The sequence below is a fragment of the Myxocyprinus asiaticus genome, chromosome 17 (genome assembly GCF_019703515.2).
Source record: "Myxocyprinus asiaticus isolate MX2 ecotype Aquarium Trade chromosome 17, UBuf_Myxa_2, whole genome shotgun sequence".
Taxonomy (NCBI): Eukaryota; Metazoa; Chordata; class Actinopteri; order Cypriniformes; family Catostomidae; genus Myxocyprinus; species Myxocyprinus asiaticus.
In genome coordinates, this window is record NC_059360.1 from 25834732 (window position 1) to 25855026 (window position 20295).

At 35.2% G+C, this 20295-nt stretch overlaps 1 protein-coding gene across 2 annotated transcripts in view; it reads right to left on the minus strand.

Moving 5' to 3' along the window:
• The window catches only part of LOC127455480 (serine/threonine-protein kinase D1-like), a 60817-nt gene that overhangs the window by 15881 nt on the left and 24641 nt on the right, over positions 1–20295 (minus strand). Inside the window, exons 3-7 of one of the 2 annotated variants that reach the window (XM_051723410.1) lie at positions 6115–6246; positions 5854–6014; positions 5393–5416; positions 3508–3715; positions 711–788 (exon numbers count right to left, since the gene is read on the minus strand). In XM_051723410.1, the coding sequence (XP_051579370.1) occupies positions 711–788; positions 3508–3715; positions 5393–5416; positions 5854–6014; positions 6115–6246 (603 nt within the window). The remainder of the gene's footprint in view (positions 1–710; positions 789–3507; positions 3716–5392; positions 5417–5853; positions 6015–6114; positions 6247–20295) is intronic. The other variant, XM_051723411.1, reaches the window with a different exon arrangement.

Consider the following 20295-nt stretch of genomic DNA (forward strand, 5'->3'; position numbering starts at 1 on the left):
GACAGAATATTATAATTAAAGAGTTTAATTATATGAATAATTATAACAATAAACAATTCTTCCATCAGGTAATATAGGTTATATATAAGCAATAGCGACTTGGCGCATTAATATAAAATGCACGGTAACAGGAGTGTGTTTATAGTAATTTAATAACTGCTATTTCCACTGCTCATCTAATCAGAATTTAGGGTAACACTAAAATAAGATTACATTTGTTAACATTAGTTAACAACATTAGTTAACATGAACTAACAATAAACAATACTTTAACAGCATTTATTAATCTTGGTTCATGTTAATTTCAGCAAATAGTACATTTTTAAAATCAACAATTGTATTTTTATTAACTAACATTAAGAAAGATTAATAAATACAAAAATATATTGTTCATTGTTAGTTCATGATACCTAATGCATTAACTAATGTTAACAAATGGAACCTTATTATAAAGTGCTATGGAATATAGAGTCAGAACTATCTGTTTTTTACATACATTTGGCTTAACTAATTTTGCCTGATATAAACAAACAGGTTCAGTCTTACAGCAATTGCCCTATGTTTTCATCTGAGCACACAACATTGACCGTACATAGGGTGTAAGATATTCAGGTGGCGTTTCAATGCTCTTGGGATAAATATTGTTGTTTTTGTTGTGAAAATGCAGTGTTGATCATTGAATCACAGAGAGACGCTAAAGTTAGACTTGCCTCCGTTTCTTGACACCTCTCCGAGACAGTTGTTTGGCACTTTTGGTGCACATCGTTTATGGCAGTTGAATTTGCAATCTGAGATGTTGCAAGGGGAAAGAAAGTGGAGAAGAAAGACAGAACAAGAGAAAAACAGAGAGGGAAAGAGTTAAAGGGGGAGAGAGAGAGAGAGAGTTTACTACCAATCCGGCCCATAAACATATGAGTTCCTGTTGTGCTGGTGGCCGAAAAGCTGAGACTTTGCACATTGAACACATGAACATTAAAGCTGTTTGTAACAGCCCAGTCAACTGTACTCTTTACTGCTTAGAACACGGCATGCATTTCTCTTACACTACACAGATACTACGTATATATAAAAAGCAGCTAATGTGTTACTTTATATCTGTGCTCTAGTTAACAAAAGAATTATATGATCTGTTAGACTGATTGTTGTGGTGTTATCAGAATGCAGGCTTAGCAAACCAAGCCCCAATACATTCAATAAGCAGCTAATGGATTAAGGGATAGTTCACCCAAAAACACTCATTATTCACTCGCTCTCATATTGTTTGCATACCCACATGATTTTCTTTCTTCCAAGGAACACGAAATGAGATGTTAAGTAGAATGTTAATCTCAGTCACCATTTACTTTCATTGCATCTTTTTCCCATACAATGAAAGTGAATGATGACTGAGACTAACACTCTGATTTTTTGTGTTCCATAAAAGAAAGAAAGTCATACAGGTTTTGATAACATGAAGGTGAGTAAATGTTGACAGAATTTTTTGGGTGAATTATCCCTCTCATCATTTACTCACTCAGATACCATTCCAGATGCGTGTGACTTTCTTTCTTCTGCTGAATACAAATTAAGATTTTTAATATCTCAGAAGAATATCTCAGCTTTGTAGGTCCATACAATGCAAGTCAATGGTGACCTGAAATTTGAAGCTCCAAAAAGCATATAAAGGCAGCATAAAAGTAATCCATACGACTCAAGGGGTTAAATTCATGTCTTCTGAAGTGATATGATAGGTGTGGGTATGAAATAGATCAATATTTAAGCCCTTTTTAATTATAAATTCTCCTCCCTGCCCATTAGGTGGCGATATGCATGAAGAATGCGAATCGCCAAAAACAAGAGAAGAAGAACGTGGGAGTTAAAGTGGAAATTTATAGTAAAAAAGACTTACATTTTTATCTGTTTCTCACCCACACCTATCATATCACTTCAGAAGATATGCATTTAACCACTGAAGTCTTATGGATTACTTTAATGCTGCCTTTATGTGTTTTTTGGAACTTCAAAGTTGTGGCCACCATTCACTTGCATTGTATGGACCAACAGAACTGAGATTTTCTTCTAAAATCTTTGTTTGTAACAGAAGAAAGAGAATCATACACATCTGGCATGGCATGAGGGTAAGTAAATTATAAGAGAATTTTCATTCTTTAAGTATATTTTTGCAGTATGCAGTATGTATACTATGCACAGTAGGCAAATTATCTGTACTGTATGTATCATTCCAGCATGTACAAATCTAGCATGCTACTTTTTGAATCATTTAGCATTGCATAGTTTACACTGTTTCACATACTGCTTTTACAAAATAGTAGGCATTATATAGCATATACTGTGCAGTCAATATTTTTGAACATTTCTATTCCCTCAGCTTCATTCTCTGTCTAACACATTGCATTATGCAAATTATAGCAAAACTGCTTATCTGCCAGAGATATTCTAGTGAATATTATGGTATATTATACACATTTGTGTATTTATTGTTATGTGTGTAATTAGTTTTATGGATTATATTATGAAAAAACTGCAAAGGTTATTAGACAAGGTAATTACTGTAGTAATCATTGTGCAACAGGGTCTAACTTGTCTCAGTACCAATTAAGATGAGTTAATAAACATGTTTTACACAGAAACAACAGGATCAGGGGAGATTTAGAGGAGGCTAATTTTAATGAGAGGCATTTAAGAAATAGTTCACCCTAAAATGAAAATGTTGTCATCATTTCCTCACCTTAATGTCATTCCTAATCTGTATTCTTTTTTTTCCATGCAACACAAAAGGAAATCTTAGGCAGAATGTCTGAGCTTCTGTTTTCCATACAAAGGAAAATGGATGGTGATTTATACTTCCTGTCAGGATCCTGCCATCTCTGTTTGGGCTTTTCTTATGCTTTAGTGGCAGGATCCTGACATCCATGCTCTTTGTAGTTATTTGTGCTTTCTGTTTTTGTTTTGTCTCTCCAATGTGTTTTTCTGCCCTGCCTGTTTCTGTTCTGTTTCTGTTCTGAATGGCATTTGTCATCAAATTATATCAAACTTGGTGCAACATATATCAAAAGGCTCATTTTTTTTAAAAACTAAACACAAGTGCAAATGAGATTTGTAAGCGTCGACAGTAAATAACAGCTTTAATTTCAGTCCGCCCTCACACAATGCTATCATTTGGCTTCAGAAGACTTGAAATATACTGTACACTTATGACACTTTTACGGTGCTTTTTTGTCCCATATGCAGCATCACCATCACCATCCACTTTCAGTGCATGGAAAAGAGCAGCTTGGACATGATGTGCTACATCTCCTATTGTGTTTCAGTGAGGAGAAAAAATTATACAGTGTTACAATGCATAACATGACATGAGGTTAACTAAATGATGACAGAACTTTCATTTTTGGGTGTACTATTCCTTTAAGATGTGCATATTAAAACAGTTACTGCATGAGGGGGGAAAACATCATAAAATCAATCATTATGCAACCATAGCTTGAAATATTAAGTATAAGCTCCTACCTTTGCATTGTAGTCCCTGACGGAACAGGCCCTTGAGGAGCTTCTTGCAGTGCTGGCAAACTGTGGGGCGTGTGTAGGAATGGATGACAAACGTGTGTGGCACCTTCACTTTAGAGAGCAGGATCTTGTCTAATTCTATTGGCCGACCTATGTAGGACTGGGAGTTGGAGCGCCCTCTTCCAGCAAAGATGTCTGATGGTGTTTTTTGCTGTAGACAATATATATAGAGAAATGTGATACACTATAGCTGTGGAACATTAAACAATTAATCTAGACTACCTTGTAAGACAAGTTCATGGGAATTAGCCCAAGCCAAAATCAGTACCACAATGCTCTCGATTAGGTGAACAAAAACACGAGGGCTCTACGAGGTTCACGCTGAGGGAGATTGTGTATATGCTGAGCTTTGATGATTTTGCATCAACTCAGAACAACAACTTTCTCATCAAGCTGATCTTTAATGTGCTGTTGTTTGGCAAAGATGCAGATGTCTTACCACCTGTTGTGAATAGATCTGACATCACGCAGGTGTGCATAATCAACTTTTTCAATGTGCTCTAAAGAAAGAAAATGATCAATAATTTCCTGTTGTCATGTTTTACACTACACCAATGGCATTAAGCAGATTTGTGTGGAAGAAAGATAATCTTGCAGCTCAGTTATCGGTTCTTATGTTCATTTAAAGTACAAATGCACTTTTTCCTCCAGTGAATATGTTCATTTTTGAAAGTCTGTTTCTGTATTGGCACATAACTCATGGCTACAAAAAAGCTATTGAAAATGTCCGCTGTTATTGGCCAGGAAAAAAAGCTAAAATCATTTTTGTGAGAACATTACAACATCAGCTAAATGTAAAAGTAACATAAAAAAAGATCCAAAAATATAAAATAATTGTTTTGACCAACAAATCTTGAAACTAATGAATTGGAGCTTGCCCCAATAAAAACCTGACAACCTGACCTAACATTTATGAAAAATACTCTTGTCCTGGGAACAGTTTCAGTATAAAAACTACCTTTATAATATAGTTGACCCTTGGCTGAACCAAAAGCTATGATGATACTGGAATTTTAGTTATTCAAAAATTATTCTAATTTAAAGGGATAGCTCACAAAAAAATGAAAATTCCCTCATCATTTACTCACCCTCATGCCATCCCAGATGTGTATGACTTTCTTTCTTCAGCAGAACACAAACAAAGATTTTTAAAAGAATATTTCAGCTCTGTAGGTCCTCTTAATGCAAGTAAATGATGACCAGAACTTTGAAGCTCCAAAAGCACATAAAGGCAGCATTAATATTGATCTATTTCTCACCAATACCCTCAAATGGCTTCTGAAGATAAGGCTTTAACCACTGGAGTCGTATGATTACATTTATGCTGCCTTTATATGCTTTTTGGAGCTTTAAAATTTTGGTACCCATTGGACCTACAGAGCTAAGATATTCTTGTAAAAATCTTTGTTTGTGTTCAGCAGAAGAAAGAAAGTCATACACATCTGGGATGGCATGAGAGTGAGTAAATGATGAGATTTGAGTTAACTAACCCTTTAAGATGAGATTAAATCACTGCTAGAGAAAACAAGCATTTGTATAATTTCACTTTTGACTCAAAAACTAACTGAGATATACTGTAGCCATCTAACAACTTCCCATATGACAACCAGACCCAGTGTCCCCAATATCTGCATATCTCTAATGTCCCAGAGCCATACTTTGTCTAATGGACCAGAATAAATTCCTCAAGATAATCAGAGATCATTCACGTCCATTTTATTTCATTTTCTACCAACTGTGATAACTGTTTGTACAACATGATCAAAGAGGTGGAGAGAAAGAAAATATCATAAGAGAGTTAGTAAGAGCTGAATTAGTTAGTGCCTACCTCCATGCTAGGACTGACAGGAGACTGGGCAGGAATGAAAGGATGGGGTTGTGGGGGGAGTTAGGGAGAGAGAGAAACACAGACAGACAATAAGTATTATTAATAAACAGGTAAAGCATGCAAACCTATAGGGTGAAAAAATAGATGTTTACACCAAATCTATTATCAATATCATATGAAATCATTAAGGCTTTGTAGAAACCTATAGGATTCCAATGGTCTGTATTATATATGTCTAAGCTTATTTTTATATTTCAAGTGCTGAAACTTGCCTGTAAATCTAGTGTTAAAAATTAGGGACTTGTTACATATCTTTTGCTTGACTAGAATAGTTGAATGGCTTTCTGAACAAGAGTGTTACGACTGAGAAAGAGAACTTCTGCCAAAGTATGGTGTGGAACTGTTCCCTCTTTTAAAAGAGACTTTTTTGCCAGCATTTCTCCACATATAATCAAACTCACCAATAAAGCCTCATCAGAGGTGCTGGGAGATGGCTCAGCTGACACAGAGCGAGTGTTGGTCAGACCAGTGAGGGACACATTAGACAGTCGCCGTTTACGGATGCCACTGCAATTGTTTGGGATTTTAAAGGCACATCGTTTGTGGTAGTTCAGCCCACAGCCTAACACAAAGACAGTGACAGCACAATCACATGCTGGTGTTTTACTGTCTCTAATGTAAATTAGACAGAAGTCTCCTAGAATGTTGAGTAAAAATTTTACCTTCACACTTCAGACCCTGCCTCACTAAACCCCACAGCATCTCTCCACAGTGATCGCAGAACGCTGGTGCTCGATATGAGTGAACAAACAGAGAATGAGGTCTGATCTGAAAATCCTCCACAGTTGCTGAGGCTGCAGGTTTAAAACAGAACACACATAACCAAAATGCTAATTTATCATCAGTTTTAAAAGCAACTTACAGCAAACCAAATGCAGTCAATCTTCAAGTTAGAGCCATAAAAGTTTTCTGCATGTTTAAAAATGTTGACCTCTCTCTCTCTCTCTCTCTCTCTCTCTCTCTCTCTCTCTCTCTATATATACACACACACTACTGGTCAAAAGTTTTGAAACACTTGACTGAAATGTTTCTCATGATCTTAAAAATCTTTTGATCTGAAGGCGTATGCTAAAATGTTTGAAATTAGTTTTGTAGACAAAAATATAATTGTGCCACCATATAAATGTATTTCATTATAAAACTAAAAAGTAATTAAAAAAAAAGTATTTGAAATTGATGACTTGGACCAAATAATAAAGAAAATCAGCCAATAAGTGCCCAACATAGATGGGAACTCCTTCAGTACTGTTTAAAAAGCATCCCAGGGTGATACCTCAAGAAGTTGGTTGAGAAAATGTCAAGAGTACATGTCTGCAAATTCTAGGCAAAGGGTGAGTACTTTGAAGATGCTAAAATATAACACAGTTTTGATTTATTTTGGATTTTGTTTAGTCACAACATAATTCTCATAGTTCCATTTATGTTATCCCATAGTTTTAATGACTTTACTATTATTCTTAAATGTGAAAAAAATTATAATAAAGAATGAGTAAGTGTTTCAAAACTTTTGACCGGTAGTGTATATACATATACATCTACATACACACACACTTCTGACTTCAACTGTATATACAGTATTTATATATATATATATATATATATATATATATATATATATATATATAGGGTTGGGGAGTAACAGAATACACTGAAGTAAGTTTGGAGCAGAAGAAACAGAAATAAATGTTGTGTAAATTATCAGCTTTACGATAAGCTAAAATGCTATTTCTAGTCATTTTACATGCACATGTTACCAGGCACGATCATATTTTTTATCAAGGAAATTCATGTTGGATCATAATTTCTTTTTTTCTTGTAAGACCTTTGATGTTAGGGCAAAAATCTTATTCTTGATCATAATTTTTTTATTGTTTCCCTGTAAAAATATCTAAAAATTTTAGAAACAACACTGCATAAGATATTTAGGTTTTTCAGAGAATAAATTTTTAACGTGTATTTTGTCTTACTGTACTGGCAGAGTTTTTATAGTCAAAACAAGTGAAAAAATCTACCAGTGCTGAAGAAGTAATCCAAAGTATTTAGAATACGTTACTGACCTTGAGTAATCTAACGGAATACATTACAAAAAAGTTGGGACAGTATGAAAAATGCTAATATAAACAAAAAGTAGTGATTTGTAAATTATATTCACCCTTTGCTGTATTGAAAGCACTAGAACTACACATTATATGATGTTTTACCTTGTGAATTTTTTTTTTTTTTTAATGTACATTAATTTCAAATCAGATGATTGCAACACACTCCAAAAAAGTTGAGACAGGGGCAATTTAAGACTAATAACAATTTGACAAGTGAAAATGACAAGGCGATGTGAAACAGAACATGCTAAACAGGTGAGGCAATCGTGTCATAGTATATAAGGAGCCTCCAAAAACAGCCTAGTTCTTCAAGAGCAAGGACCATTTGAGACTTGTCAATTTGCCAACAGATGCTTCAGCAAATAATCCAGTACTTTGAGAACAATATTCCCCAAGGACAAATTGGAAGGATTTGGGGCATTTCACCCTCTACAGTGCACAATATAGTTAAAAGATTCAAGGAATATGGTCAAATTTCAGTGCGTAAAGGGCAAGACGAAAACCACTTCTGAATGCACGTGATCTCTGATCCCTCAGACATCACTGTCTTAAGAAACATCATTCATCTGTCATGGATATCATGAACATGGGCTTGGGATTACTTTAGTAAACCTTTGTTAGTCAACACCATTCGCTGCTGCGTCCACAGATGCAAGTTAAGACTTTACTATGCAAAGCAGAAGCCCTACATCAACACTGTCCAGTAGTGCTGCCGACTTCTCTGGGCTCGGTCTCATCTTAGATGGAAAGTAGAACAGTGGAACCATGTTTTTTGGTCTGATGAGTCCACATTTCAAATAGTTTTTGAAAAACACAGCCGTCGTGTTCTCCAGGCCAAAGAGGAAAAAGGACAATCCAAGCTGTTATCAGTGTCAGGTCTGAAAGCCAGTGTCTGTATGGGCCAGGGGTGTGTCAGTGCCCATGGCATGGGTAACTCGCACATCTGTGAGATGTGATGTGCATTCAACACCATGAATGCAGACAGAGTACAAATTTTGGAGCAGCATATACTCTTATCCAGCACCAACTTTTCCAAGGACGTCCCAAAATTTTCAGCAGGACAACTTCAAACCACATCCTGGCTGATAAGCAGAGAGTGCGGGTGCTAGACTGGCCTGCCTGCAGTCCCGACCTGTCTCCAATTGAGAGTGTGTGATGCACTATGAAGCGCACAATATGGCAACGAAGACCCCATACAATTATGCAGCTGAAGACCTGCATAATGGATGAATGGGGGAAAATTCCACTTTTTAAACTTAACAAACTTGTATCTTCAGAGTCTAAATGCTTAATAAGTGTTATTACATTTAAAAAAAACAACAACAACAAAAAACAATGAAATTCACAAGGTAAAACATCATATACTGTGTAGTTGTAGTGCTTTCAATAAAGCAAAGTGTGAATATAATTTACAAATCACTCCTTTTTGTTTTTATTAGCATTTTTCATACTGTCCCAACTTTTTCGGAATTGAGGTTGCATATATATACTGTGTGTGTATATATATATATATATATATATAGTTGAAGTCAGAAGTTTACATACATTTAGGTTGAAGTCATTAAAAATCTTTTTTTAACCACTCCACAGATTTAATATTAGCAAACTATAGTTCTGGCAAGTCTTTTATAAATATTGTTGAAGTCAGAAGTTTACATACACCTTAGCCAAATACATTTAAACTCAGTTTTTCACAATACCTGACATTTAATTGTAGAAAACATTCCCTGTTTTAGGTCAGTTAGGATCACTACTTTATTTTAAGAATGTGAAATGTGTAGAGAACTACTGTGAAATTGCATACTATTATGAAATAATAGTAGAGAAAATGATTTATTTCAGCTTTTATTTCTTTCACCACATTCCCAATGGGTCAGAAGTTTACATACACTTTGTTAATATTTGGTAGCATTGCCTTTAAATTGTTTAACTTGGGTCAAACATTTTGGGTAGCCTTCCACAAACTTCTCACAATAAGTTGCTGGAATTTTGGCCCATTCCTCCAGACAGAACTGGTGTAACTGAGTCAGGTTTGTAGGCCTCCTTGCTCGCAAACACTTTTTCAATTCTGCCCACATATCAGATTGAGGTCAGGGCTTTGTGATGGCCACTCCTTTACCTTGACTTTGTTGTCCTTAAGCCATTTTGCCACAACTTTGGAGGTACGCATGGGGTAATTGTCCATCTGGAAGACCCATTTGCAACCAAGCTTTAACTTCATGGCTTCAATATATCCACATAACTTTCCTTCCTCATGATGCCATCTATTTTGTGAAGTGCACCAGTCCCTCCTGCAGCAAAGCACCCCCACAACATGATGCTGCCACCCCCATGCTTCACGGTTGGGATGGTGTTCTTCGGCTTGCAAACCTCATCCTTTTTCCTCCAAACATAACAATGGCCATTATGGCCAAAAAGTTCCCTTTTTTTTATTTAATCAAACCAGAGGAAATTTCTCCAAAAAGTAATATCTTTGTCCCCATGTGCACTTACAAACTGTAGTCTGGCTTTTTTATGTCAGTTTTGCAGCATTGGCTTCTTCCTTGCTGAGCAGCCTTTCAGGTTATGTCGATATAGGACTGGTTTTACTGTGGATATAGATACTTGTCTACCTGTTTCCTCCAGCATCTTCACAAAGTCCTTTGCTGTTGTTCTGGGATTGATTTGCACTTTTCACACCAAAATACGTTCATCTCCAGGAGACAGAATGCATCTCCTTCCTGAGCGGTATGATGGCTGCGTGGTCCCATGGTGTTTATACTTGCGTACTATTGTTTGTACAGATGAACATGGTACCTTCAGGCATTTGGAAATTGCTCCCAAGGATGAACCAGTTTTGTGGTGGTCCACAATGTTTTTTCTGAGGTCTTGGTTGATTTCTTTTGATTTTCCCATGATGTCAAGCAAAGAAGCACTGAGTTTGAAGGTAGGCCTTAAAATACATCCACAGGTACACCTCCAATTCAGTACACCTCCTATCCGAAGCTAATTGGCTAAATGTCTAAATGCTTGACATGATTTTCTGGAATTTTCCAAGCTGCTTAAATGCACAGTTAACTTAGTGTATGTAAACGTCTGACCCACTGGAATTGTGATATAGTCAATTAGAAGTGAAGCAATCTGTCTGTAAACAATTGTTGGAAAAATAACTTGTGACATGCACAAAGTAGATGTCCTAAACGACTTGCCAAAATTATAGTTTGCTAATATTAAATCTGAGGAGTGGTTAAAAAATAAGTTTTAATGACTTCAACCTAAGTGTATGTAAACTTCTGACTTCAACTATGTATGTATACACATATAAACTACTGGTCAAAAGTTTTGAAACACTTACTCATTCTTTATTATAATTTTTTTTTTTTTTTTTTCACATTTTAGAATAATAGTAAAGTCATCAAAACTATGGAATAACATAAATGGAACTATGGGAATTATGTTGTGACTAAATTATTATTATTATTATTATTATTATTATTATTATAATTATTTGATGTCCTCTGTAGAGAATGAAGGAAAGTTTTTCCATTGAAAAATCAAGTTTCAGGTTTTGAGCTAATTTTCTTTTTTCACATTCTCTGCAACACTGCTTTAATGAAAATGTAAATAAATTTGTATTTAAAAGATGCTTACATGTTGTATATTTTGAATGCACTCTAGTATACAGTACATGTAAATTAGCAGTGCCTGAATTTAATCAGTGTTCAGTTATAATTGTCAGCACTCTGAAACTGAAATCTCTTTTCATATGAATATCTAATTTTTATTTATTTATTTTTTTTACTCTATACCCCTGCAGTGTCACCCAATAGGAGAAAACACATCTACTAGAGTCCGGATGTCTCTTACAGAGTACATTAAAGAAATCAATGTCTTTCTTCTAAAAAAAAACAACTAATTATTTACTTCTTTGAAAACTCACTAAATAAATCTTGAAATGTTTCTTACAAGGAAAAATAATCAATCAAATACTAACAGTAAATATAAAATTATACACGTAATATTAATCTTTCCATAAAATGTGCTGAATTGTGCTTTCAGACATTTTTAACACTTATATTGTGTTCCGGTCAAAACTGACCGATTTAACTTTTTTTTCTGAAAACTTTATTTTATTTCATCTAGTTGGAATAAAATGACTTTGTTCACACAGGGCATCTGAACTTTTTTTTTTTTTTAGATATTTTCATAAACCTTTATTGGTTTTATTTCATTTTGTTACACCTGTGGTGTTCCTGGTCTTAAGTGATAGGCCGTTGGAAATGAATGGATTCGACTACAAAATACAGAAATATTATGTGTTCAGGAGCATCTCAATCCTTTAGATGAGCACATACTGTATGTGGATACACACACACACACACACACACACACACACACACACACAAACTTTTGTGCATCGCCTTTCCATGTACGCTCTTTGAGGAATATTTCAAGATCTACTTATATTGTTTGAATTGGGATTGTCTGCTGTATGTTACTAAATGTCATTGTCTATATTATATATGTTTCAGGAAGTAATAAGTAAAAACATGACAAAAAGACACTTCTGTTTATTATATTTCTGTGTCTTAGTGGGAATTTTATACTCCAATACCCACTGTAATTTCGCCTCTGAGTGAAACAAATTTTCTCATTGCATTTTACTAATTGAGACCTTTCCAACGATATATAACATATGGATATCTCACCTTTTTTATGTTTTTACCAACTTTGAATATAATTGTTGAGAAAACAAATTTGCTAATTATGTGAGCAAAACCGTTCTAATTTGTCAGCAAATTAAAAATCATTATTTAAGAATTGGTAGGATCAACTATATGCATTGTAAAGTCCATATTCTTTTGTGCAGGGGGTGCCCTCCACTAGCTTGGTATAAGCTCAGTTCAATGAATCCTATCAATATATATGTGTGTGTGTGTGTGTGTGTGTGTGTGTGTGTGTGTGTGTGTGTGTGTGTGTGTGTGTGTGTGTGTGTGTAAAAAAAAAAAAGAAAAAAAATGAAGAAGAAGTACAAAATCTGTCATAATTACTAAAATAGAAGTTGACAAAAAGATCTAATGCAAAATCTTGGGAAAATATATAATGTAAGAGATTTATTAACAATCTTAGTGGGCCGGAATCACAAAAGGTGTTAGCACAAACGAACACAACACAAAGGTTAAAGACCAAGGAGAACAACTTATCACGGCCAGACCCCATATATTTGGTGTCTCTGAAAAGCCCAGGGTGTACTCTTTAATATAACCTAAGATTTACAACTGTGGCATGTATTGTCTCAGATGAATATAAAAGCCAAAATGTTCTCTACAGAGGACAAAAATGAATGGCTGGGTCTCATAAGGATAAACTAAATATTGTGTATAAATATAATTCTAAATATAATTTATACATTCTTAATAGAAGTTAATATTATTCAATTTGATATTTTGTATTTATATGAGTAAATATTTGACTTATTAAGAACATGTCCCAATACGAGTTATAGTATGAAGAATGGCATAGACTGCCATGACACTCCTAGGAGCAACATTGTGAATGTGCCTTGCTAAAGCACAATAATATTAGACTTCAAATACCATAAACCTTTAAACGTTCTGTTGTTTTGCCAGTGCAAAATCTCTGTGGTATACTTTCAGCTACCTGTCCGGATACTTGCAATTAAAATGATTTGTGCACTTTAACAAGTTGCTTTGTTTAAAAAAAAAAAAAAAAAAAACACATCTGCTAAAAACATAAATGTAAAGTACTTCATTTATGGACATGTAATACCAGATAGAGGTGTCAAGTTTTGACAGCCTTAAACTCTTGAGACATCTGCTATTTGTGTGTTATTTTGGTTGCTAAATTGAAGTGAGTCATAGAAGTACTTCATTTCCAATTTACAACTTAAAATCATAATTAAACTTGTTTTCCCATAACAACCCACATAAATAACCACTTTTGTCTTATGCATTATTTGGAATTTCAACTTCAGGAGGGAATTAGCTTCTCTCTTAATCCCAGCAGCAATGAGTAAACATGTCATGATTAAAAAAGAAAACAAATGTTGCAGTGGGAGATATCTTTTCCAAGCTCTCACAAGGCATGTGAATGTTTGGGGCTGCAGATGGATGAGAGGGTAGGTCAAATCTGATCTATCAGTGGCCAGTCTGGCACACTCTGCCCATCTCCACAGAACTGCCACAAGGCCTGGACAGCAGGCTCTCTGGCCTTTCCTACTTTTAATCAGATGAGCGGACCATGTGTCTGTCAGGGTTAAGAGGAGCTGGTGATCAGCACTGATTGATTAATTACCCATTCACTTTGGGTGTCTGAGAGCTCTGAAAAATGAGAAAACATGACATCAGTCTTTTTCTCTGATGTTAAATTTTAAAGCATGAACTTTAAAATCTCAAATAATACTAAACCATCAGAATAAATATGTATTTGGTGCATAACATCAAGGTTTTGAAACGTATATGAATGCATAAAGGAAAGCATATATTTTAGGTGCTGTAACTGGACAGCATTTATTTTTCAAAAAAAAATGTAATCACTTTTTTGCCTTTACTAGTTTATTTTAAATGGTCATGCATTACAAATAATCAATTTATCTCCGTATTAATACACTCATAAACTGCATGCATTAAAATACTGTTTAAAATGGAGTATAGTACACTGTAAAAAGTAGAGCTCTTTAAGGAGCTATTTCTACCTGATCTAACAGGTCAAATTAGTTTTGTTGGTGTAACCAAATGCATTCAGACTGATTAAGTGATGTTAAATAATATTTTTTACTTTCTGATCTTACCACATGAAGCACATTTTTAGGTTAAATAACCTGTGTACCAACAGATAATCTAATAGAACAGAACAGATCCAGAAATAAGGAGAAATTTAATTGGTATCCAAAAATCTTTCAAACAAACTCAGCTTTATTTATATTTGTAAATTGTACTATGAATAGGGAAGCTTTTGGGGTGGTTGGAGTGTTTTGATTGGCTCTTGTTGGCTGCATGTTGACAGGACCAATAGCGGCTAAGTGGCGAGCGCAGCGGGAGAACTGCCTGCCTCAACACACGCATGTTGCCTGCTCTCCAACATGGCATCCCCTAGCACGCTCAAGCAGAATACATTCTGATTAGCTATTCTGCAGCTAAATCATCTCAATTCATTCAAATTATTGTTTTGCCTTTTGTTTAAAGGCCAAGATATGTTTGCAAGTTGAACTACCTGTAAACTGTCATTAAATGCTTCAGGGAAATGAGTACGATGCTGAAAAGGCATCCCAAGTTGACTTAATGCAAATATTTGTTTCTCCAGTTGTTGTTGTTTTCCTGACAGCTAGTGGAAATTGGAATTTCTCTGACCTTACACTTTCTGACCTATGATTCCTCTTCAAAAGAGTCAAGGCAACAACATTTCAAGGAATAGTTCACTCAAAAATAAAAATTCTGTTACCATTTACTCACTCTTATGTTGTTCCAAACCTCAGATCTTTTAAAAGATGATTTGAACGCAATAGCAATTGATAGTGACTCATTTTAAATCTTAAAAGGATAATTCATCCAAAAATGAAAATTCTCTCATTGACTCACCCTCATGCCATCCCAGATGTGTATGACTTTTTTCAATATTTAAGTCATTTTTTAGTATAAATGTTTAGTTTCACTTTCACATTCTTTTGTTTTTGGCAATTTGTATTACTGCCACCAACTGGGCAGGGAGGAGAATTTATGGTAAAATAAAATGACTTAAATATTGATCTGTTTCTCACCCACACCTAATATATCGCTTCAGAAGACATGGATTAACTGGAGTCATATGGATTACTTTTATGCTGCCTTTATATGCTTTTTGGAGCTTCAGAGATCTGTCCACCATTCACTTGCATTATATGGGCCTACAGAGCTGAGATATTCTTCTAAAAATCTTCATTGTGTTCAGAAGAAGAAAGAAAGTCATATACATCTGGGATGGCATGAGCGTGAGGAAATGATGAGAGACTTTTCATTTTTGGGTGAACTAACCTTTTAAGAAAAGCACTCAAAAATGTCATAAAAGTAGTCTATGCAACTTGTGTGTCATATTTCAGGCCTTCTAAAGACATAAGAATCACTCTCAAATCAAATCAAATTATTGTAAACAGAGCACAAATCCAATATGGTGACACGTCAATAACCTCAAACCACATTGGTTCTTGCATGTCTTGTGACCAAATGTCATGATGTCCTGACACAAGGACTGATGAGTATAAGTTAAGTTATTGAAGTGTCATCATATTGGATTTATGTGAGTTGATCAATATTTTATTTGATTTGAGAGTGAATAATATCTTAAATATTGGTCTATTCAATTGTAATTGTAATTGTATGGCTTCAGAAGACTTGGAATATGGTGCATACATCGCATGGACTACTTTTATTACACTTTTCAGGTGCTTTTTTAAAAAGCTTTAATGTGAGTCACTATCAACTGCCATTTTATTTAAATCAGCGACTGGATTTTTAAAAAAATATCTTCTTTAGTGTTCCTCAGAAGAAGGAAAATTAATACTGGTTTAGAATGACATGAGGGTATGTAATGATGACATAATTTTCATTTTTGGATAAACTATTCTTTAAACATATAGTATACTTATCAGACAGTGCTAAGTAATGTACAGTACAATGAGATTATCAGACAACGATAAGCAGTTTATTGCAGAATGACATTTTCAAACAACAATAAGTAAAGTGAGATTATCAGGTAGGCCCTCCCTCCATATTGGGACCATAAAAAGAAGAGAGGAAATAATCACTTTCATGTTGTCACACAAAAGTTTGTGCATTCTACTTAATATTCATGTTCGGTTATTAATACCACACTTCTTACCTCTTCTGTATACTGTTTGAATTTCCATGTACTTTCAATGTTGCAATTATGTTGAGCTAGGCACAGCCAAACATCCTGTCACTGCGCTTCACTGGAGTCAACCCATGGTTACTCTAAATTTATCCAGCAGAAAATAGACTTTAAACAGTCTTTAAGGATGCAACAGACTGAGTAGAGACCCAGAAGAGGTCATTTTCACAAAATGCTGCTCTTTATAATTACTGAAGAGACATTGTCGACGTGTTAATCTGAGAGATCAACATTCATTGGCCCACTCATTGCGTCTTTTTCAGATACTCCATTTACAAAACATACACCAATCAGCTACCTGTGCATTTACTACCCTATGACAATAAAAATCAGTCTTTAAGTTTTCATTTAATGGTCCTCTAATACTAAGAAGTTAAAAGAGAACTAGATTTTTATATTTTCTCAAGAAAATGGGAGTGATGCATGTGCGTGTCAGTGCAAAAGTAGCCACCACGATGCTCGTTGAGGGTGGTTTCTGTTATTGCAGTTGCTAGGGTGTTCTAGGTGGTTGCTATGGCATTGCTATGTAGTTGCAAGGGTGCTCTGGGTGGGCTCTATGGCATTGCTAACTGTTAGGGTGTTCTGTGTGGTTGCTATAGCTTTGCAAGGTGATTAATAAGGTGTTTTAGGTTGTTGCTATGGCATTGCTATGTAGTTGCTAGGGTGTTCTGGGTGGATGCTATAGCTTTGTTAGGTGGTTGCTAGGGTGTTCTGGGTGGTTGTTAATAGAACATTTTCACAGACTGTGATGACGTGTTTCCACTTATTTAGCAGTGTGAATCTGCCCAACATTTTGTTATCCACCAAGCATAAGTCTGAACGTTTGGAAAAATAATTGCACACTCTAAAATGATGTGACAATCAAACTGGTAGCTTATCTCCCTCAGAGGGCCTCATAATTAATAACCATTGACCTTACTTTTGTGACAGTTGTAAAATTCTTCTGTAATAGTTTACAGCAAAATCAGCGGTCGAGTGTGTCATTCTGAAGTGTTACTCTGGGCTCCCAAAGGCTTGTTTTTGAGAATGTGTGCATCTGGGTGTGTTAATCACCTGATTCATTCTGTCACACATACACACACGTACACTAAAACACACCAGTCCTGGTATAGAGGCTGGGGGAGGTAGAGAATGTGTCAGCTCCTTAACCCACACCCTTTTATATCTTCAGAACAGACTTCACTCAATTGCCTGCCATAGCTCAGAGAAGAGAGCGGGAGGAAGGTAGGGGAAGGCCTGCCAAGTGTTTGGAGAAACACTTTAGCAGTGTCAAATGCGATACCTTCATCGCTTCCTCAGGAAAGCAACTCCGGCTTTCACACCGGGTGCTGAATCAAAACTTGGATGCGCATCAACTCTTCCAGAGTGGGAAATGAGAGGATTAAGAGACAGAAAACAGTCAGAAATGGCACAGGAATCGCACTCTGGTGTCTGGCAAAAACTTTGTCAAGCATTGTAACAAAGTCTTATCTAACTGTTTTAGATACTGTGTTTCTCAATTTTGATCAAGGAGGACCCCAGTACTGCACATTTGTTTACCGTATCTGACATACCCATTTCGGGTCTTGTTATAAGAATCAGAATAAGAATTTCTTTTATTCGCCAGTATGTGTGAAGTACCAGAATTTACCCTGGTCACATTTGACATTTGCTCAACATGCAACAATAGACATAGTTAAAATAAATAAGGGGTTTTCTATGTTTTTCAGGCCAAGGACCCATTGGTGGATAGAAAAAAATGAAGCAGGGACCCCTTGTTACATATAGTATAAAACTGAGTATTGCATTGTAAGCCTAGTTTATAACAACATGCAGATAATACCATATTAATGCATTTACATACTTTGTTATGATGATTACATTGCAATTAAAATAATCAGTACTGATGTTATTATTAATGTCCTATACTACTTTAATTTTACTATATTCTTGTATTATATTTTGACTATATTAAAATGACATTTTAATGTGAGAAGAAAAACATTTAGGCCTAGCTTAGGCTACAATGGGGCTAAAGTCACCACTTAAAGGGATAGTTCACCCAAAAATAAAAATTATCTCATCATTTACTCACCCTCATGTCATCCCAGATGTGTATAACTTTCTTTCTTCTGCTAAACACAAAGATTGTACAATACAATGCACGTAAATGGAGGCCAGAACTTTGAAGCTCCAGAAAGCACATAAAGGCAACAGAAAGCACATAAAGTCATCCATATGACTCTAGTGGTTAAATCCATATCTTCAGAAGTGATATTATAGGTGTGGGTGAGAAACTGATCAATATTTATGTCCTTTTTTACTGTTAGTTCTCCTCCTGCCCCAGTATGTGGCAATATGCACAAAGATTGCGAATAGCCAAAGACAAAGAAGAAGAATGTGGAAGTAAAAGTGGACATTTATAGTAAAAAATAACTTAAATATTGATCTGTTTCTCACACACACCTATCATATTCTGAAGATATGGATTTAAGCACTGGAGTCATATGGATTACTTTTATGCTGCCTTTATATGCTTTTTGGACCTTCAGTGTTCTGGCCACCTTTGCAGTGTATGGACCTACAGAGCTAATATATTTTCTTTGTTTGTGATTAGCAGAAGAAAAAAAGGGTGAGTACATGATGAGAGAATTTTCATTTTTGGGTGAACTATCCCTTAAAGAAAAATGTGCTTTTTTCTGACCACAAAGTATATCAAGATTGAATATTGATGGTGTGAAAAGAAATAATAACGGAAGGTTGTTTTGATTAAATATATATATAATATACTTTTCCTAGAAAAAAAGGTAGCGAGAGGTGTTATAGTGATATAGTGTAGATATAGGGGCAATAGTTATAGGGCAAAATTTGTCAACTTATGCAAATACATTTGAGACAGCAAAATACTTTTTTTTGAGTAACACATTAAGATGATGCTTATTCAAGAAAGTGTACACCATTTCCTGTTAATTTCCATCACATTTGAAATTTTATTTCATAAGTATTCTGTATATAAATGAATCTCCATTGTGATTGAATCAGTCAATGTGAGCCCACATTGAGCATTCTTCAAAACAAATCAAAATACCCTTAAAAAGGTGCACTCAGTCATTTTTATCTATGTCGTTTTTGACTTACACTAACACCTAGGGACACGATTGCAGCATCATTCAAACGCAGTAGTTTTCAATTCCTGATTCCATTGTAGAAAATCAGTATTCACAGTTAGCCTTGATTAATTAAATTACACCAATGTCTATTTGAATACTTGATTCTGACTGGCTGGAATGCATGCGTTAAAGCTGTTTAATGCACTGGCATACTAAACAAGTGTGGTTTGACATTCAGCTACGTTAAAGGCGCCTTCCATTGTCTGGCAAGAAGAGGCAAGACGATTTAAATTGTAATATGATAAACATCATCTACCTTTAAGAAAAACAATGTGTTTTGGGGGGCCTTCAGCACCTGCAATAAGGGAGTTTTTCAACCCCAAGTACAATCCTTTCACTTGTTGAACAGTTATTAAAAAACTTTTGATTTTATCACCTTGAAACAAAACTGAAAATGACACCTTCAGGTATTCTCATCAGCTACATAAATTTGTAACATTTTTACAAATTTGCAACAATTCCTGAATGTTTTGTAGTACATAGTGGCAAAAAGGTGTTTAGGAAAGTGCTGTGGTAGTTTGTTTACCTGTTTTTTAATGTTTTGGGACAAAAAAAATCAACCATGCCTTTTACCCTGGGCTCATCCAGCATTTGGGTCCTCCAGAACCAAGACTGAGAAACACTCTAACTGACTATGCTCTAACTATAAAACAATTTGTTATGCCACAAATAAAAGGATGATGGGTATAGGGGCATGACTACATATAAGCAT